This window comes from Pelophylax lessonae (genome assembly GCF_965119305.1).
Source record: "Pelophylax lessonae genome assembly, chromosome: 2".
Classification (NCBI taxonomy): Eukaryota; Metazoa; Chordata; class Amphibia; order Anura; family Ranidae; genus Pelophylax; species Pelophylax lessonae.
Genome location: NC_138769.1, coordinates 267589031 through 267608509, shown reverse-complemented (window position 1 = coordinate 267608509; position 19479 = coordinate 267589031). Strand labels below are relative to the sequence as shown.

Genomic DNA, 19479 nt, shown 5'->3' with positions numbered 1-19479 from the left:
ATATTCTTGGGATGTCTGGTGTGAATCCCTTTCTTGAGGTCATGCCACAGCATCTCTATCGGTTTGAGGTCAGGACTCTGACTGGGCAACTTCAGAAGGCGTATTTTCTTCTGTTTAAGCCATTCTGTTGTTGATTTACTTCTATGCTTTGGGTCATTGTCCTGTTGCAAAACCCATCTTCTGTTGAGCTTCAGCTGGTAGACAGATGGCCTTAAGTTCTCCTGCAAAATGTCTTGATAAACTTGGGAATTCATTTTTCCTTCGATGATAGCAATCCGTCCAGGCCCTAATGCAGCAAAGTAGCCCAAAACCATGATGCCTCCACCACCATACTTCACAGTTGGGATGCGGTTTTGATGTTGGTGTGCTGTGCCTCTTTTTCGCCACACATAGTGTTGTGTGTTTCTTCCAAACAACTCAACTTTGGGTTCATCTGTCCACAGAATATTTTGCCAGTACTGTGCAGCAATGTTTTGTTTGGACAGCAGTGGCTTCCTCTGTGGTATCCTCCCATAAAATCCATTCTTGTTTAGTGTTTTACGTATTGTAGATTTGCTAACAGGGATGTTAGCATTTGCCAGTGACTTTTGTAAGTGTTTAGCTGACACTCTGCGCTGTGCTCTTGCAGTCATCTTTACAGGACGGCCACTCCTAGGGAGAGTAGCAGCAGTGCTGAACTTTCTCCATTTATAGACAATTTGTCTTACCGTGGACAGCAGGGGTTTTGGAGATACTTTTATAACCCTTTCCAGCTTTATGCAAGTCAACAATTCTTAATCGTAGGTCTTCTGAGAGCTCTTTTGTGCGAGGCATCATTCACATCAGGCAATGCTTCTTGTGAAAAGCAAACCCAGAACTGGTGTGTTTTTTATAGGGCAGGGTAGCTGTAACCAACACCTCCAATCTCATCTCATTGATTGGACTGCAGTTGGCTGACATCTCACTCCAATCAGCTCTTGGAGATGTCATTAGTCTAGGGGTTCACATACTTTTTCCACCTGCACTGTGAATGTTTACATGGTGTGTTAAAAAAAAAAAAAACATAGCAACATTTCATTCTTTGTGTGTTATTAGTTTAAGCAGACTGTGATTGTCTATTGTTGTGACTTAATGATGATCAGATCACCTTTTATGACCAATTTGTGCAGAAATTCACATACTTTTTCTTGCAGCTGTATATTTGGACACAGGCACAATTTTAGTTTATTTTTTTTCAGGTATTTACCAAAACATATTCAAGCTATAGTTATATAATGGATATGGGCGGAAAGTGCACACTCTTATATTTGAGGGTATATACATCCAAATCGGAGGAAGGCTTTAGGAATTACAGCTCTTAAGAATTGCCATCCCCCCTTTTTTAAGGGACCAAAAGTAAATGAACAATTGAATCAAAAGTGGTTTTATGGCCAGGTGTGGGCTTCACCACACCTGATGGACAATGATTCAAAACACCTCGGGTCCGCCGGTCACACGCGCGAGATGTGCAGGAACGAGCGGGGGCGAGAGCACGCCTCCGGCGGCGCCCGCTATTGGCTCGCGGGCTAGTGACGTATATATACGTCACTTTGCCTAGGAGGGGCTGACCGCCGCAGTAAATGTACTTGCGGCGGTCGGCAAATGGTTAAAAAAAAAAGAAAAAAAATCACATGTACATAAGTATTCACAGCCTTTGCCATGACACACAAAATTGAGCTCAAGTGCATAATGTTTCCACTGATTATCCTCGTGATGTTTCTACAACTTGATTGGAGTCCACCTGTGGTAAATTCAGTTGATTGGACATCATTTGGAAAGGCACACTCCTGTCTATATAAGGTCCCACAGTTAACAGTGCATGTCCGAGCTATGAAGTCTAAGGAATTGTCTGTAAACCTCCGACACAAGATTGTATCAAAGCACAGATCTAGGGAAGGGTAAAGGAAAATTTCTGCAGCATTGAAAGTACAGTGGCCTCCATCATTCGTAAAGGGAATACGTTTGGAATCACCAGGACTCATTCTAGAGCGGGTCGCCTGGCCAAACTGAGTGATCGTGGAAGAAGGGCTTTAATCATGGAGGTGACCAAGAATCCAATGGTCACTCTGACAGAGCTCCAGCGTTTCTCGTTGGAGAGAGGAGAACTTTCCAGAACAACCACCATCTCTGCAGATCTCCACCAATCAGGCCTGTATGATAGAGTGGCCAGATGGAAGCCACTCCTCAGTAAAAGGCACATGACAGCCCGCCTGGAGTTTGCCAAAAGGCACCTGAAGGACTATCAGTCCATGAGAAACAAAATTCTCTGGTGTGATGAAACAAAGATTGAACTCTTTGGCCTGAATTGCAAGCATCGTGTCTGGAGGAAACCAGGCACCACTCATCACCTGGGCAATATCATCCCTACAGTAAAGCATGGTGGTGGCAGCATCATGCCGTGGGGAAGTATTTCAACAGCAGGAACTGGGAGACTAGTCAAGATCGAGGGAAAGATGAATGCAGCAATGTACAGAGACATCCTTGATGAAAACCTGCTCCAGAGTGCTCTGAACCTCAGACTGGGGAGAAGGTTCATCTTCCAACAGGACAATGACCCTAAGCACACAGCCAAGATAACAAAGGAGTGACTACGGGACAATTCTGTGAATGTCCTCGAGTGGTGCAGCCAGAGCCCAGACTTGAACCCGAATGAACATCTCGGGAGAGACATGAAAATGGCGGTGCAACGAGGCTCCACATCCAACCTGATGGCGCTTTAGAGCCCCTGCAAAGAAGAATGGGAGAAATTGCCCAAAAATAGGTGTGCCAAGCTTGTAGCATCATACTCAAAAAGACTTAAGGCTGTAATTGGTGTCAAAGGTGCTTCAACAAAGTAGTGATCAAAGGATGTAAATACATGTACATGTGATTTTTTTTTGCTTTTTAACCACTTTAGCCCCGGAAGATTTGGCTGCTCAATGACCAGGCCCTTTTCTGCGATTCGGCGCTGCGTGACTTTAACGGACAATTGCGCGGTTATGCAAAGCTGTACCCAAATGAAATTGGCGTCCTTTTTTTCCCACAAACAGAGCTTTCTTTTGTTGGTATTTGATCACCTGTGCGATTTTTCTTTTTTGCGCTATAAACAAAAAAATAGCGACAACTTTGAAAAAATAACAATATTTTTCAAATTTTTTTATATGAAATTCTCCAAAAAAATTAAAAAATCTAAATTTTTTAACATTTTAGGCCAATTTGTTTTTTGCTACTAATTTTTGGTCAAAAAATTCGCAATAAGCGTATTTTGATTGGTTTGCGCAAAAGTTATTGCGTTTACTAACTACGGGAAAGATTTATGTCATTTTTATTTTTTTCTAGTAATGACGGCGATCTGCGATTTTTTTGTGGGACTGCGACATTGCGACGGACAGATCGGACCCCTGACTGACATTTTTGACACTTTTGGGAGTACCAGTGACATTACTACAGTAATCAGTGCTCTAAATATGCACTGTTACTGTAAAAATGACACTGGCAGGGAAGGGGTTAACTTTATTGGTGATCAAGGGGTTAAGTGTGTCCCTAGGGACGTGATTCTAACTGTCAAGGGGCGTGGCTAGCGAAGTAACCAGAGAGACATGCAATCCTATATAGCAGGATCGCATAGCCTCTGTGCTTCCTTCAGGGTGAATGACAGACGGCTGTGCTTACATCAGCCGTCTGTCTTTCTCCCTCTCCTGCGGGAGATTGCGAGTGCCCGGCGGCCATTGGAGCCGCGGGTCACACGCAGTGGCTCCCCAGGGAACAAGCGGGGGCGCGCTGCGCGCTCGCCCCCTACAGGCTCGTGGGCGGCTGACGTAGGGCTACGTCGCTTTGCCTGTAAGCGTCTGAGTGCCGCAGTAAATTTACGTTAAGCGGTCGGCAAGTGGTTAATCAATTTGCAAAGATTTCAAACATACTTCTTTCACGTTGTCATTATGGGGTATTGTTTGTAGAATTTTGAGGAATTCAATCCATTTTGGAAAATGAATGTAATATAACAAAATGTGGAAAAAGTGAAGTGCTGTGAATACATTCCGGATGCACTGTACATTTGAGCCCCGGAAAACGAGGGGACTGTGTATAAAATCAATTGCAGTTCCTGAAATTTGTACTTGATATTTATGTTCAACCCCTTGAATTAAAGCTGAAAGTCTGCTCTTCAAATTCATTTTATTCTAGTGACATACAGAGCTAAAAGTATGAAAATTGTGCCTGTGTCCAAATATATATGGACCCACCTATAAGTCCATATCCAGAGAATATATCATTCCCTTAAAGGAATGGAGGAGGTAGGGGAGGAGGTATCCCAAAGGCTGGCTGCATGGGACTAATCTGGAAGCCCAACTGGTTTTGCCAGCCACTTCAGAGACAGTTTTCACACTTCCACCTGAGGGATGTCAGTTAGAAGTTATTGGCTATAAAAAGGGTATGGGGGCCTGAGTACTGCCCTGGGGGACATTTATCAATGCAAAAAAAAACTTTAAAAAAATATATCATTTTTACAGGAGTAGTGATTTTAGTGGAATAATAAAGTCTGCCTGTAAAGTGGCACATCTGTACCTTGTATAGGACCTGCTGCAGCAAAACTCATATATAAAAGAAAAAAAATGACATTTAAATTGATTATCGCGGTTACAAGTTATTGCCGGCAATAGGAAAAAAAATTAAAAAACGGCATGGGGTACCCTCCCCCACGCATACCAGGCACTTTTGTTATGATATGGATTTTAAACAACCTCCAAAATCCATACCAGACCCTTATCCGAGCATGCAGCCTGGCAGGCCAAAAAAGGGTGTGTGGGGGGGGGGGGTGACGACGAGCAAGCACCCTCCCCCTCCTGAATCATACACCAGGCTACTTGCCTTCAACATGGGGGGTGCTTTGGGGCAGGGAGGATCTCCCCCCCCCCCACCCCAAAGCATTGTGATCCCATGCTGATGGGGACAATGGCCTTTTTTCTGACAACCCTAAGCTGTGGCTGTGGGGATCTGTGGGTAGGTGAGTAGGCCCCCAGATTCCACCTATGTGAATGAGTAGGGGTACATTGTATCCCTACTCGTTCACCCAAAAAATGTGTAACAAAAAGACCGGAGGCAGTTTTTGACAATTCCTTTGTTAAAAAAAAAAAATGTCCCCCAATGTAGATCCCAGCATGCACCGGTCGGTGACGTCACAAGAGAGCGGTGTCAACAGGTAGCCCCGCCCCTTACCTATTTAAGAATTGTCAGGCGGAGGAGCAGGCATTCAGTGGTTAGCCTTTGTTGTGGGTGAAGCATTTTTTGGGGGGTCCAGCGGGCGTCATGATTGGCAATGGATTTACATCGGGGGACAATATTTTAATAAAGGAATTGTCAACAACTGCCTTTTGTCTTATTTTTTATGCTTTTTTTATTCACATAGGGAAAGGGCGGGATCAAGAGTGTGAACCTAGCTTCACATATGATTGTGTTTTGAACTGTGGAACAATAGGATACATATTGCTAATTATTGTTACATAGTAGTGTGGGGAAAATAATTATTTGATCCCTGCAGATTTTCTAAGTTTGTCCACTTACAAAGAAATTAAGGGTCTATCCTTTTTATCATAGATATATTTAAGGTGATTGAGACAGAATATCCACCAAAAATCCAGAAAAAACACATGATACAAATGTTATAAATTGAGTTGCAATTCAGTGAGTAAAATAAGTATTTGATCCCCAAGCACAGAAGTAAGGCCCCTTTCACACATACAGTCCGTTCAGTTCATCAGTTCAGTCACGTCAAAATGTATCAGTTTTTCATCCGTTTTTCATCCGTTTTCCTTCCTTTTTCATCCGTTTGAAAAATGGATGAACGGTCAGCATGTGTGAAAGGGGCCTAAGGGGTTTCTTGTAGTTAGTGACCAGGTGTGCACACATCTCAGGAGGGATTTTGGTCCACTCTTCTTTACAGATCTTTTTTAAATCCTGAAGGTTTTTGTCTGTCACTTGGCAACTCAAAGTTTCAGCTCCCTTCATAAATGTTACACAGGAGACTGGCTAGGCCACTCCATAACCTTAGAGTGTTTCTTCTTGAGCCACTGCTTTCTTGCCTTGGCGGTATGTTTTGGGTCATTGTCATGCTGAAGGACCAATCCACAACCCATCTTCAGTGTTCTGGCTGAGGGAAGAAGGTTCTCATCCAAGATTTTACAACACATTGCCCCAATCCATTGGCTCCCCAATGCGGCAAAGTCAGTCTGTACCTTTTGTAGAGAAACAACCCTAAAGCATAAGGTTTCCACCTCCGTGCTTGACTGTAGGGATGGTGTTCTTGCGGCATTGAGGGGCCAATGCACGAGGCCATGGATTGTAAAATCTTGTATGATTGTAAAATCTTGGATGAGAACCTTCTTCCCTCAGCCATAACACTTAAGATGGGCTTGTGGATGGGTCATCCAGCATGACAATGACTCAAAACATACCGCCAAGGCAACAAAGGAGTGGCTCAAGAAGAAACACATTAATATCATATAGAGTGGCCTTGTCAGTCTCCAGACCTTAATCCAAAAAAAAAAAAAAATAATAATTTAGGAGGGAGCTGAAACTTCGAGTTTCCAAGAGACAGCTAAGAAACCTTAACGTCTTACCACTGTGCTTGCCAACAAGGGTTTCTCTACCAAGTACTAAGACATGTTTTGCTTGGGGATCAAATACTTATTTTACTCACTCAACTGCATCCTAATTTATAGCATTTGTTTTATGTGTTTTTTTCTGGATTTGTGGTTGATATTCTGTCTCTATCATTTAAAATACACCTATAAGAAAAATGACAGACCCTTCATTTATTTGTAAGTGGGCAAACTTACAAAATCTGCAGGAGATCAAATAATTATTTTCTCCACTGTATATGCAGTGTTAAATATAAATTACCAGCTATATGGTTAATTAATAAAATATTGAATCCACTCTGACAATGATAAAATATTTATACACACAGCGGATAAACGAAGTATTGAACACGTCACCATTTTTCTAAGTAAATAAATTTCAAAAGGTGCTATTGACATGAAATTTTCACCATGTCATTAACATCCCATGCAATCCATACATACAAAGAAACCAAAACAAATAAGTTCCAAAATTAAGTTATGTGTAATAAAAGGGAATGTCATGGGGAAAAGTATTGAACACATGAAGAAAGGGAGGTGCAAAAAGGCATGCAAAGCCAAGACACAGCTGAAATCTATCAGAAATTAGAAAGCAATCCTGCCCCTTGTCGGTGTAGATTAATATCAGCTGGTTCAGTCTCGACTGATGGCCTATGAAAAGGTGTCTCATTACCAAGGTGGCGCATAAGAAACATCTCATAATGGGTAATAGCAAAGAGCTCTCAAGACTTTTACAGTCTTATGCTTATACTCATTTTACTCACTGAACTGCAACTTAATTTATAGCATTTATTTTATGTGTTTTTTCTTGATTTTTGGTTAATATTCTGTCTCTATAATTTAAAATACACCTATGATAAAAATTACAGACCATTAATTTCTTTGTAAGTAGGCAAACTTCCAAAATATGCTTGGGATCAAATCATTATTTCTCCACTGTATGCTTTCAATTGCAACATTTACTTGCTTGTCTACTACGGAGTTCCCTTTGACTCAACTGCATAAGCCCCCTAGTGGTTGGCAATATCACTGCAGTTCATGTTTAAACATGTTTAACCACTTAAGCCCCGGAAGATTTTACCCCCATTCCGACCAGGGGGTATTTTGCGATTCGGCACTGCGTGACTTTAACGGACAATTGCGCGGTCGTGCGACGCTGTACCTAAACGAATTTGGCGTCCTTTTTTTCCCACAAACAGAGCTTTCTTTTGGTGGTATTTGATCACCTGTGCGATTTTTTGATCATGCGCTATAAACAAAAAAAGAGCGTCAATTTTGCAAAAATAGCAATATTTTTCACATATTTTTATATGAAATTCCCCAAAAAAAAAGTTTAAAAAACAAAATTTTTTTACTTTTTCGGCCAATTTGTTTTATGCTACCTATGTTTGGTAAAAAAAATCGCAAAAAGCGTAATTTGATTGGTTTGCGCAAAAGTTATCGCGTTTACTAACAAAGGGAAAGATTTCTGTCATTTTTGTTGTTTTTTTTTTTTAACGTGTAATGGCGGCGATCTGCGATTTTTTTTGCGGTACTGCGACATTGGGGCGGACAGATCGGACCCTTGACTGACATTTTTGACACTTTTGGGGTTACCAGTGACATTTCTACAGTAATCAGTGCTATATATATGCACTGTTACTGTAAAAATACACTGGTAGTGAAGGGGTTAACTTTATTTGGGAGGGAGGGGCTGTGTGTATCCCTAGGGGCGTGCTTTCTACTGTGATTGGCTGGGGCTTGAGCTGTATGGACACTGATCAACGGATCTACATACTAGATCCGAGTGATCAGTATCCTAACAGCAAGGAGAATGACAGGTGGCTTGTTTACACAAGCTGCCTGACATTCTCCCTCTCCCCCGCCGATCGCCGAGTGACCGGCGGACATCGGGTCCGCCGGTCACACGCGCGGGGGGGGTCCGTGACCACGCGGGAGCGGGAGCGCGCCTCCGGGGGCGCTCGCTCGCTCCCTAGACCCTCACAAGCTAGTGACGTAGCCCTACGTCACTTTGCCTGTGAGGGGCTGACTGCCGACGTAGATCGGCGTTAGGCAGTCGGCAAGTGGTTAAGAAGCTTGCACAAATTACAAGCATCTGAGTCCAACGTGAATTATAAGCATAAAATATAAGGAAATTATAATATAAAACAGCTGCGCTATGCACCACTTAGATATGTGGGGAATTGGCGGGGAAGTAACCTCATGAGGGGTGTTTCCAGGTTGGAAACATCCTGGATTTACCGGGTTAAGGCCTATGCACCCCATGGACTTAACGTAGAGTGGGACTTGAATGCGTTTATAAATAACGCTTGACAAACCCATTCTCCCATTCAATATTCTCTTTTTCTTATCATGAGGCATTTTCCTGTTTTTTAATATTGATGATTATTTTTTATCTATTTATTATGAGGAGATAGTTCTCATGATGGTTTTAATTACCTGTTTGTTTGCACCGTATTTTAAGGATTAATTCATGTATTATTCTATGTTTTATGTATTTGTCCATTTTTTGATTGTGTTTTATTATTGTACTGATGTTAGTGGCAGTGTTATGGATTGCTGACATGAGGATGTTCTATCTAACCACTAGATGGCGCCGTCTCGACGCTGTACATGTGTGTCTATCATAGATTTACATTATCTATTATGGCCAAAATAAACTTTCTATTATAAGAATAATTGGTCACTGGGAATTCATATTTCCCTTTTTTTCCCCGGCATATTATATTTATATATATTTATTTTGGGTGGCTTAAGGCTACTGCCGGGATTATGTATGAGCATTTCCGGTTTGTGGAGCGCATAGCCCCCTATTTCCGGTTAATGCTTCCAGCCAATCCGCCTTGTCTTGTCCCTACATATACTGCGTCCCTCCGCTGTGTGGCCACGCCCCTGAGGATGTCATTCCGTGTGACGAAACGTACGTCGGGCGTTCCCATTGGCGGAGGCGGGCGCATGTGCAGTGGACGACGACGGCGGCCATCTTTATGGTTGGAAACATCCCGAGATGCACGCTTCCAAACGCTGCTGTTTCTCTGCAAAAATGTGAGTGCAATATGTATTGAGTTGATCAATAAATTCCTTTTAACAAGCATACTGCACCATGAGAGGTTTCTCTTATATTTTTGAGCTATATGCGAGAGGACTCCGGTGTTTGTGACTTAAGTGTGCCCAGGACATCCATCAGGATCGATCCTATGTCTTTGAGGTCCATACCATTTGATTTCTCAATATATGGTGATATCTGGTAAGGGTATTTATAATACCTATCTTGGTGGTGGTCTATGTCATGTGGCCTTTGAAGGAAGGAAGGATTGCTCACACAATTTTCCAATTTTGCACGTGGTTGTCCAACACTTGGATTGATCTTAAAGACTGTTCCTTTTTAAATTTAAGGACCTTTTAACCTAAGTTTAAGCGCTACAAATATATGTGTGATAAAATATAAGGCATCAAATAAAACATAAAAAAAGTTTTTCCTACTTTCTGTGAGTAAATTTTGAAAATAAATAATTTTTCTCCTTCACTGAAGTGCGCTGATGTAGCGGCACTGATAGGCTGCACTGATGGGCACTGATGAGGTGGCACTTATGGGCACTGATGAGGTGGCACTAATATGCCGCACTGATGGGTACTGATAGGTGGCACTGATGAGAACTGATAGGCGGCACTGATGGGCGGCATTGATGGACACTGATGGGCAGCACCATCAGTGCCCATAATCAGTGCCCATAGTGCTGCCAGTCAGTGTCCATCAGTGCCCAGATGAGCAGGCACTGATGGACACTGACTGGCAGCACTATGAGCACTGATTGTGGGCACTGATGGTTGGCACTGTGGGCACTGATGGGCACTGATGGCACTTTATTTCAATTTTCTGTAATCAGGGCACTGATGATCAGTGCCCTGATTACATGTCCTTGTCTCCCCTATGAGGAGGAGCCACTGATCGGCTCTCCTCGCCTCACACTATGACAGTGTGAGGCGAGGAGAGCCGTAATAATGGCATTTCCTCATTTACATGTGACCGGCTGTGATTGGACACAGCCGATTACATGGGTAAAGAGTCATGTCATTGACTCTTTACCAAGATCAGGGTCGCGCCATTTCCTACCAACACGACGCGGCCACAATTGCCGCTCTACGCGCCCCCGATGGGCGCACAAGAGAGGCCGTTCTGGTGCGCCGTCATAGGACGGCGTCCCAGAACAATGGATGCACCGCTCCGCCGTCATTTTATGGCGGGCGGGTAGGAAGTGGTTAAAATAGCGAACATAAATATTGGGTGGCTAAACTCTAATGTAAAAATGCATATCAAAGCAAAAGATAAGGCCTTTAAAAAATACAAGGCTGAGGGGTCATTGTCAGCATGTCAACAATACAAAGAATGAAATAAGAAAAGTAAGCGTGCAATCAGGGCATAAACAGTAAGAAAGTGAGGCTAGATCATATTGGCCCCATAAAGGATGATGAAGGGAAGTCGATTACAAAAGAAAGAGAGATGGCAAAAGTTTTAAATGCATTCTTCTCCTCAGTTTTCACAAAGGAATTGTGGGGGATATAGTAACCAAGACTGTAATGTTGATAACGCGTCACAGAATGTACCCTCATGGCTAACAGAATACAGTATCAGAAATAGACTTGAAAAACATAACACAAATAAGTCACCAGGACCAGATGGCTTACAGCCAAGGGTCCTTAAGAAACTCAGTCAGGTGATAGCTAGACCATTTTTTCTAATTTTTATGGACAGTTTACTGACTGGACTGGTACCAACTGTTCGGAGAGAAGTCAACGTGGTACCAATAGTTAAAAAAGGGTCGAAACATATCCCTGGGAGCTATATGCCAGTCAGCCTAACATCAATAGTCTGTAAGCTATTGGGAGGGGGATGATAAGGGACTATATCCAAGATTTTAGTATTGAAAATGGTATTATTAGTGGTAATCAGCACTATTATTGAAATAATCATTCTTGCCAGACTAATCTATTAATGTTCTATGAAGAAGTGAGCTACCATATAGCGTAAGAAAGGCCTGTGGAGGTGGTGTATCTGGATTTTTCAAAGGCATTTGATATATTTCCCCACAAACGTTTACTTTACAAACTGAGGTCTGTCGGCATGGACCATAGGATGAGTACCTGGAATGACAACTGGCTACAGGGGCGATTCCAATGGGTGGTGATAAATAGCGAGTACTCTGAATATTCTGGTGTGGCAAGTGGGGTCTCCCACTCTACAAGACTCTGGTCCGGCCGCATCTTGAGTATGCCATCCAGTGCTGGGCACCAGTCCTCAAGAAGGATGTGCTGGAACTAGAGAGAGAGTCCAGAGAAGGGCAACAAATCTAATAAAGGGACTAGAGGATCTCAGCTATGGGTAAAGACTACAAGCATTGAACCTATTCTATCTGGAGAGGAGACGATTAAAAAGTGTTAATATAGTGATGTACAAATACCGTACTGGTGACCCTAGCATAGGGAAAAAACTTTTCAATAAAAGGGAATTTAAAAACACATGTGCCCATTCACTGAAATTGGAAGAGAAGCGGTTTAACCTTAAACTGCATAGAGGGTTCTTTACTGTCAGAGCGGTAAGGATGTGGATTTCTCTTCCACAAGCAGTGGTATCAGCAGGGAGCATCGATAGTTTTCAAAAAACGATTAGATAAGCAACCTACAGATTACAAAATACAGGGAAATACAATGTACTATTGACAAGCACACTCACACACCACAGGTTAAACTGGATAGACTGGTATATTTTTTCAACCTTACCAACTATGACAAGACAGAGGAGTGTGCCATATCTGAAGGAGTTATTTAGGATTTAAGCAGGAGAAAGTGGTCCAGGCTATTAGTGTCAGGTCCCTTAGGAGATAAACTGCATGCCAATACCAGAGCTGTTTGTAAATTGCAGGCTGGCAAGGCCTAGCGAACCACTGCTTACAATTTTGACTAAAGAATGCAATAGAAACATACAAATCACTGCTGTAGCTGCAAGGGTTAAATCACATCTTTGGCCTCATCACTGTGAGGCAGCAAGGAGCCCATGGTTGAACAGCTTTTAAGATCCTGGCGATGGTGCGGCTAAGGAGATGACGTGAAGGCTGAGCCTGTGTCTTAAGGAAGTGGTGTGCTCATGTGCAGTGTTGCAAAAAGAAAGAGGCCAGAACAGAATCAGCAGAGCCTATAGCGACAAAATGTAAAAATGGCACAGCTCCCCTTTCTGCCTCTGACCCATGACCAAACTTTTTGGTGGCGGCTCCAGTGTTAACACATGTGGGTACACACCTCAGCACAGTACTAAGCACATCATCAGGCTCTCTTAACACAAGGGCAAAGCCCTGATTTACAGTAGTAGTGGTCTGGAAGAAGCCCTGTAAACCCACAAGGAAAAAAGCTGGAAAGTGCCAGGCACAATCTTTAGGAACAAGCCCCACCCAGAAAGCCTTTGCCCCCTCACAATGGGCATACTGCTTAATGGTTCTTAAGAGACAGAGTTCTACCAGATAGGTGCATTGCGGCTCTGGACCTGTAAAATGTTCTGCGCCTTACTCACACAAAGGGGTTGATTTACTAAAACTGGAGAGTGCAAAATCTGGTTCAGTTCTGCATAGAAACCAATCAGCTGAATTGAACAAGCTGAAGTTAGAAGCCGACTGGCTACCATGCACAGCTACACCAGATTTTGCAGTCTCCAGTTTTAGTAAATCATTCTGGCTCTGCAGCAACTGTTGAAGTTTAACAGAATAAGAAAAGACCCTAATAGAAGTATAAGGAGTCAAAAAAATTGCTTTACATCTCTAAGAAGTCCATTCTCCTTGAACACTAGCAAAAAACTGGTCTTACAGCTGTCTTACAGCTTTCTTTTCCAGGGTCCAATCTCCTGAAGGCAGCAAACATAGCCCTGTGTCTCAGAATTACTTTTCATCTCCTCCCCGTGTCCATTAATAAAAGATTAAGAAAGTTATTTTCTTTGATTTCCTTACCAGAAAAAGTAGTGCGTGATACGTAGGTCACATATAGCTCTTTTCAAGAGGAATCGGACAAGTGGACTATCCAGATAGCATTCATATTTTAAAGCCTGTTTGGAAAAGAATGTATGCAGAAAGTCAAATGAAAAAATGTAATATGCTCAACCTTTTCATTCATTTTATAGTAATGTGGAATGGATCCTCTTGAATGTATTAATAAACAAAAATTCAAACTTTTTTAATACCCTCTGGTGATTACTAGCTCAGTCCACAATGATTTAATTTCATGTCAATAAACAATAATAGCAATATTGTCCAATGAGATAGAAGAATCATAGTAAACTCTTTTCTATTTTATATGTCAAGTAGGGCTTACATGCCAAAGGTTTGATAAATCAAGCCCTTTTGCAATAGTTTTGTGATAGCAACAGTCCAATCAAAATAATTTAACAGCAGAACCTTAATTCAACAAGGCTACTTATTTACACTTTGTTGCTTACATGCAGACAATATGGATGTTTCAGATTGACAGTAAGAGGCGGTTCACACTGCTGTGACTTGAAAGTCAACATGACTTTGCCAGGCAACTTCGAGGCAACTTTAGGGAATGCCTGTGTAATCTTACTGTAATGTCAGATCCATATCACATCAATTAAGATAAGGATCCGACTTGAAGGCAACTTCCATTAGAGCCGGTTCACACTACTCCGATTGGGGACACGACTTGTGTGCCCTCAAGTCGCCCCAAGTCTCTTGTCATCACAAATTCAATGTAAATGAATAAGAGCCGTCTTAATATGTACTACTGAAGTCGCTCCGACTTCAGAAAAGGTTCCTGTACTACTACAAGTCGACCTCTATCCGACTTGTGCACATAGTCTTTAATGGGAGTCGCCTCTAAGTCTGATCCTTATCTATTTTCAAGCGACTTGTTATCAGACTTTCCAGGAAGAAGAAAAAGATTAGCCAGGCATTCCCAACAGACAAAGTCGCCTATCATTTAAGTCTCTTCAAAGTAGTGCACAAGTCTCTTCCAAGTCTCTTCAAAGTCACGCTAAAAAGTCGCTCCTTCATGGGGCGACTTTCTGGTCGCGGTAGTGTGAACCGGCTCTTCAAGTATATGGCTACAAGTCGGATAGAAGTCACCTTGAAGTAGTACAGGAACTTTTTCTAAAGTCAGAGCGACTGCAGTAGTGCTAATTAAGACAGTTCTCATTAACTAAACTAGGGTTTCACATGTCACGCGAGTCTCACAAGTCAGATCCTAAGTCACGGCAGTGTGAAAAAAGCCTAAGTATGAGCTCTGAGAAATGCAATAGAGATAAGGCAATAAGAGTTGAGGTGGTAAAAGTGTAAATAAAGTAAAAAAAATGTTTATAAGTTCTAGATAGCAATTAAAACCACTAGCATGTTATCTTATGTTACCGGAAAAAAATTAATCTCACTTCCTGTCTTGGAGACATGACAGGGGGCTTCTCTTCTGGTCCACCTATTGACTTGGGAACAAGCCGCTTGTCTGATTTTTTTTTACATGTGATTACTGCCACTGGCTATAGCCACTAGAAGAAATTATTGGGTTCTGCTGGCCTGGGATGGCCCCCTTCGAGGACTCCCCCCACCAACATAACAATGATGCTGTAGGAGGCATTCCCCCATTAACACTGGCTGTGTTGATGGGAGAATCAAGCAATTTTCTTACTTCCATCCATGGTGGAAGTAAATAAAATAAAATCATATTTGGGAAGCCTAAGGGATGGTGCAATATAATGTACTGTTAGCCTTAAGCTGGATATACACCAGTAGAACTTCAAAGACAATTTGAACGAAAATTCTTGACATTCAAATGTCATTTGAAAGTAATTTTGCTTGTTTGGTTTTACATAGTTGGTGAGGTTGAAAAAAGACATCAGTCTATCCAGTTCAACCTGTGTGGGTGTGTGTATGCATTTGTGTCTCTAGCACTTCCCATATACCTGCATTTTTGCTTGTTTGGTTTTACATAGTTAGTGAGGTTGAATAAAGGCATTAGTCTATCCAGTTCAACCTGTGTATGCATTTCTGTCTCTAGCACTTCCCATATATCTGTATACTGGTTATGCTAGGATGCCTATCTAATAGTTTTTTTTTTAAACCATTAACACGTCTGGCTGACACCACTGATTGTGGAAGGGAGTTTTACATCTTTACCATTCTAACAGTAAAGAACCCCTTAGGATGCTTGAGGTTAAATGGCTTCTTGTTTAACTTCACTGAATGGCCATGTGTCCTCTTGAGCAACCCAAACCTGGACGTTGTTCTCCCAATGCTAGAATCATTATTTCGATATTTATAGATTGCGATCATGACCTCTCTTAAGCATCCCCACTCAAGTGAAAATAAGCTCAATGCCTGTAGCTATTCCTCATAACAGAGGTCCTCCAGCCCTCTCATTAGTTTTGTTGCCCTTCTTTGAACTTTCTCCAGTTCTTGCACATCCTTCCTGAGGACTGGTGACCAGAACTGGACAGCATAGTTAGGATGTGGCCGTACCATGGTTTTGTAAAGTGGTAGAATGATAGATTTATCTCTTGAATAAATCTCCTTTTTAATGCATGCTAGCAATCTGCTTGGCTTGCTGCAAGCTTGGCATTGCATGTTGTTGCTGATACTGTCATCAACTAGGACTCCCAGATCCTTTCCCATCCTTGATTTCCCCAGGGGTTCTCCCCCTAGCGTATAGTTTGCATTCATATTTTTAACCCCTCAAGTGCATTACATTTATCAATATTAAACCTAATTTTCCATGTAGTTGTCCACCTCTCTAACTTGTCTAGATCTTCTTGTAAGGTCTCAACATCATGTTGTGAAGTAATTACCCTGCTCAAAAAAAGAACAAAAAAACATACACTGTTACCATTTCATACTTTAGAGAAAAAATTTCCATACTGCTCCTTTGACTTTTCTTGTCATTGTAGACAAAAATGAACATTGATTTAAACCACTAATGATAAGAAAAAGGAACAAATGTTTCTATAACGTTCTTACAAAGAAAAAAGTTGAACAAAGTTCTACTAGTGTATTCCCAGCTTTATTTTACTGCTACTTGATAATCTCTCTACATAAAGCAGTAAAATACACCAAAATGGTCTACTGTTTCTCTACATTTTCCAAGTTGCTATTTTGGACTTTTTTTTCTACTGTCTAAAAACAAAACAAAATACTCCAAAAGCAATCATGTTGTATGTTATTTTTTTTTTTTAAACCACAGCTGTATATTTGCATGAGGTAATTAAAATAAAAACTGATCAAAATGAAAAAAACGTGAAATTTATTTTTAAAACTACTTTGTCCTTTTAAATGTTTTTCCTATTTTCGGTTTATTTATATTTACCCCAATCACACTATCATGTGTTGTCATGCTTCACGCATAGGGCAACCTATTTTTTTAATTGGCTGTGTTACATTCAACAAATGTGGCAAAGTAGCTAATGCACCTTTTTGAGTTCCATGTGTTTTTAGCTATGCGTTTGGCGCACTTTTTATGTGAAAAAAAAGACGTGTGTACTTACCACATTTGGGGTGTCATTAACAATAAGTGGAACACTAAGAGCGACATTTTTTTGTGCGTTTCATAAACGCATGCATTCATGAAGCGCTATAGTGTGACACTTTTAGGACAATAGAAAAAAATGGTGAAAGTAGCAACTTTACACTTTTAATGCTAGGCCATGCTTGTGCTATTGTCTCTATTTTTGCTTGTTTTTTACGCTGATCATCATGACACATTATGTGAGTAAAAGAAAAAGGAAACCTATAAATACCTCACAATATGGTAAACATTATAAATAACGATTGACAAATGTGTATTTGAGATTAATAAGACAATAGAAAGTAAAGCAAAAAGGGAGGGGCAAAATGCAACGTTCTCACATTTAGGATTAGAACATGATTGTCTTACTGTCTCTAAGTTTTTCTATGTGGATGCTTTTTTTTCAGTTGTGTGAAAAATACCTCAATAACAAAATATACTAAAAGTAAATGACAAGGTTATCACCATGTCCTTATATCACCTTATATAAGTCTATTCAATTACATTTATTTATAATGCAGTTTAAGGTGGTTTTACGCTGCCGCCCAGAACTGCTGTTTTCTGAAAGACCGCCAAAGATGCAGTATGCAGGACTTTTGGTGTGCTTTCAGAAAATTTAATGAAAACACATAATCTAATAGAAGTCTAAAGGAAACTGCGGGTAACCTGCATTAGAATCCCTCACTGCAACCAAACCACAACACAGCAGTTTGAAATCGCCCTTATTGATAAAAAAGATGTGCCTGAAGCTATGTGATAAGAGATTGGGATACTTTCTGAAACTATTATCCTGCCTTTACACACACATGAACTTTAATGGCATCCCAGTCTTAGTCTGTAGAGTTCAATATTGAGTTAGCCAACCCTTTGCAGCTATAACAGCTTCAACTCTTCTGTGAGGGCTGTTCATAAGGTTTAGTGTCTATGGGAATGTTTGCCCATTCTCCTATAAGCGCATTTGTGAGGTCAGGTGCACAGGTCCAAATCATTTGGAGGAGGGGGAATATTGTGTGGTGTTCTTTTTCAGGGGTTGGGCTTGGCCCCTTAGTAGCAGTGAAGGGAACTTCTAAGGCGTTAGCATACCAAAACATTTTGGACAATTTTATGCTCCCAACTTTGTGGGAATAGTTTGGGGATGGCCCCTTCCTGTTCCAACATGACTGCGCACCAGTGCACAAAGCAAGGTCCATAGAGACATGGATGAGCGAGTTTGGGGGTGGAGGAACTTGACTAGGCCAGTGATGGCTAACCTTGGCACCCCAGATGTTTTGAAACTACATTTCCTATGATGCTCATGCACTCTGCAGCGTAGTTGAGCATCATGGAAAATGTAGTTTCAAAACATCTGGGGTGCCAAGGTTCACCACCATTGCCATAGACACACTCCTAAACTTTGTAGACAGCCTTCCCAAAAGAGTTGAAGCTGTTATAGCTGCAAAGAGTGGGCCAACTCAATATTGAACCCTATGGACTAAGACTGGGATGCCATTAAAGTTCACATGCGTGTAAAGGCAAGTACCCTAATAATTTTGGTAATATAGTGTATATACGTCTTGGACTAGAAGTCATTCTACCATTGCAGCGAAGATCCTGGTTTAATTTTTTTTTTTTTTTTTTTTTAGAGCCAGCGATTGGCTTTTGTTAAAAGTGATCAGACGGGCTTCTTTAGCCGTCCAATCAATTTGACAACATCTGTTCCCCCCTTCCCTCTGTTACAAATGAAGCCAAAAGCTACAAGAATCTTGTCACTTCTAGTTTCAGCGTGTGTTTGATCAGCTGTCTTGAAGGGCAGAAGAGGTCTATTAGACCCCAATCTCCCAATGTAAGCCCCGCACGCATATGTAAACAGTGACTGCACCACACATAAGGTATCGCCACAAACATCAGAGAGCAGTAATTCTAGCACCAGAGCTAATGTTGAACTCTAAACTGGTAACCTGCGAAAGCTTTTAAAATGTTGCCAATGGACAATTTTAGGTACCATAGTTCGTTGCCATTTTACAGGTGTGCATAATTTTAAACCTTGACATCTTTGGTATCTATTTACTTGATGCAACATAATATTTTATATTTTACCTAAAAATGGGTATTATATGGTGTTTGTATGCATTAAATACTCCAGGGCTTCTGTTTTAAAAAAAAAAAAAATAATAATGTAAATTTCTAGCAAAAGAAATGCTGAATTTAAAATATATAAGAAAAATGTCCTACTAACCCGGCCAAAACGTGTTTAAAAAGATTATCTAAACCCTTAAACAAATCAAATTGCATATGTTAAAATTTACTAGTATTCAGATATTGT

General features: G+C 41.2%; 1 protein-coding gene across 1 annotated transcript in view; it reads right to left on the bottom strand.

The window, feature by feature from the left end:
- PIK3C2B (phosphatidylinositol-4-phosphate 3-kinase catalytic subunit type 2 beta) overlaps nt 1-19479 on the bottom strand; it is an 858553-nt gene that overhangs the window by 232199 nt on the left and 606875 nt on the right. Inside the window, exon 18 of the mRNA XM_082244643.1 lies at nt 13625-13719. Within this exon, the coding sequence (XP_082100769.1) occupies nt 13625-13719 (95 nt within the window). The remainder of the gene's footprint in view (nt 1-13624; nt 13720-19479) is intronic.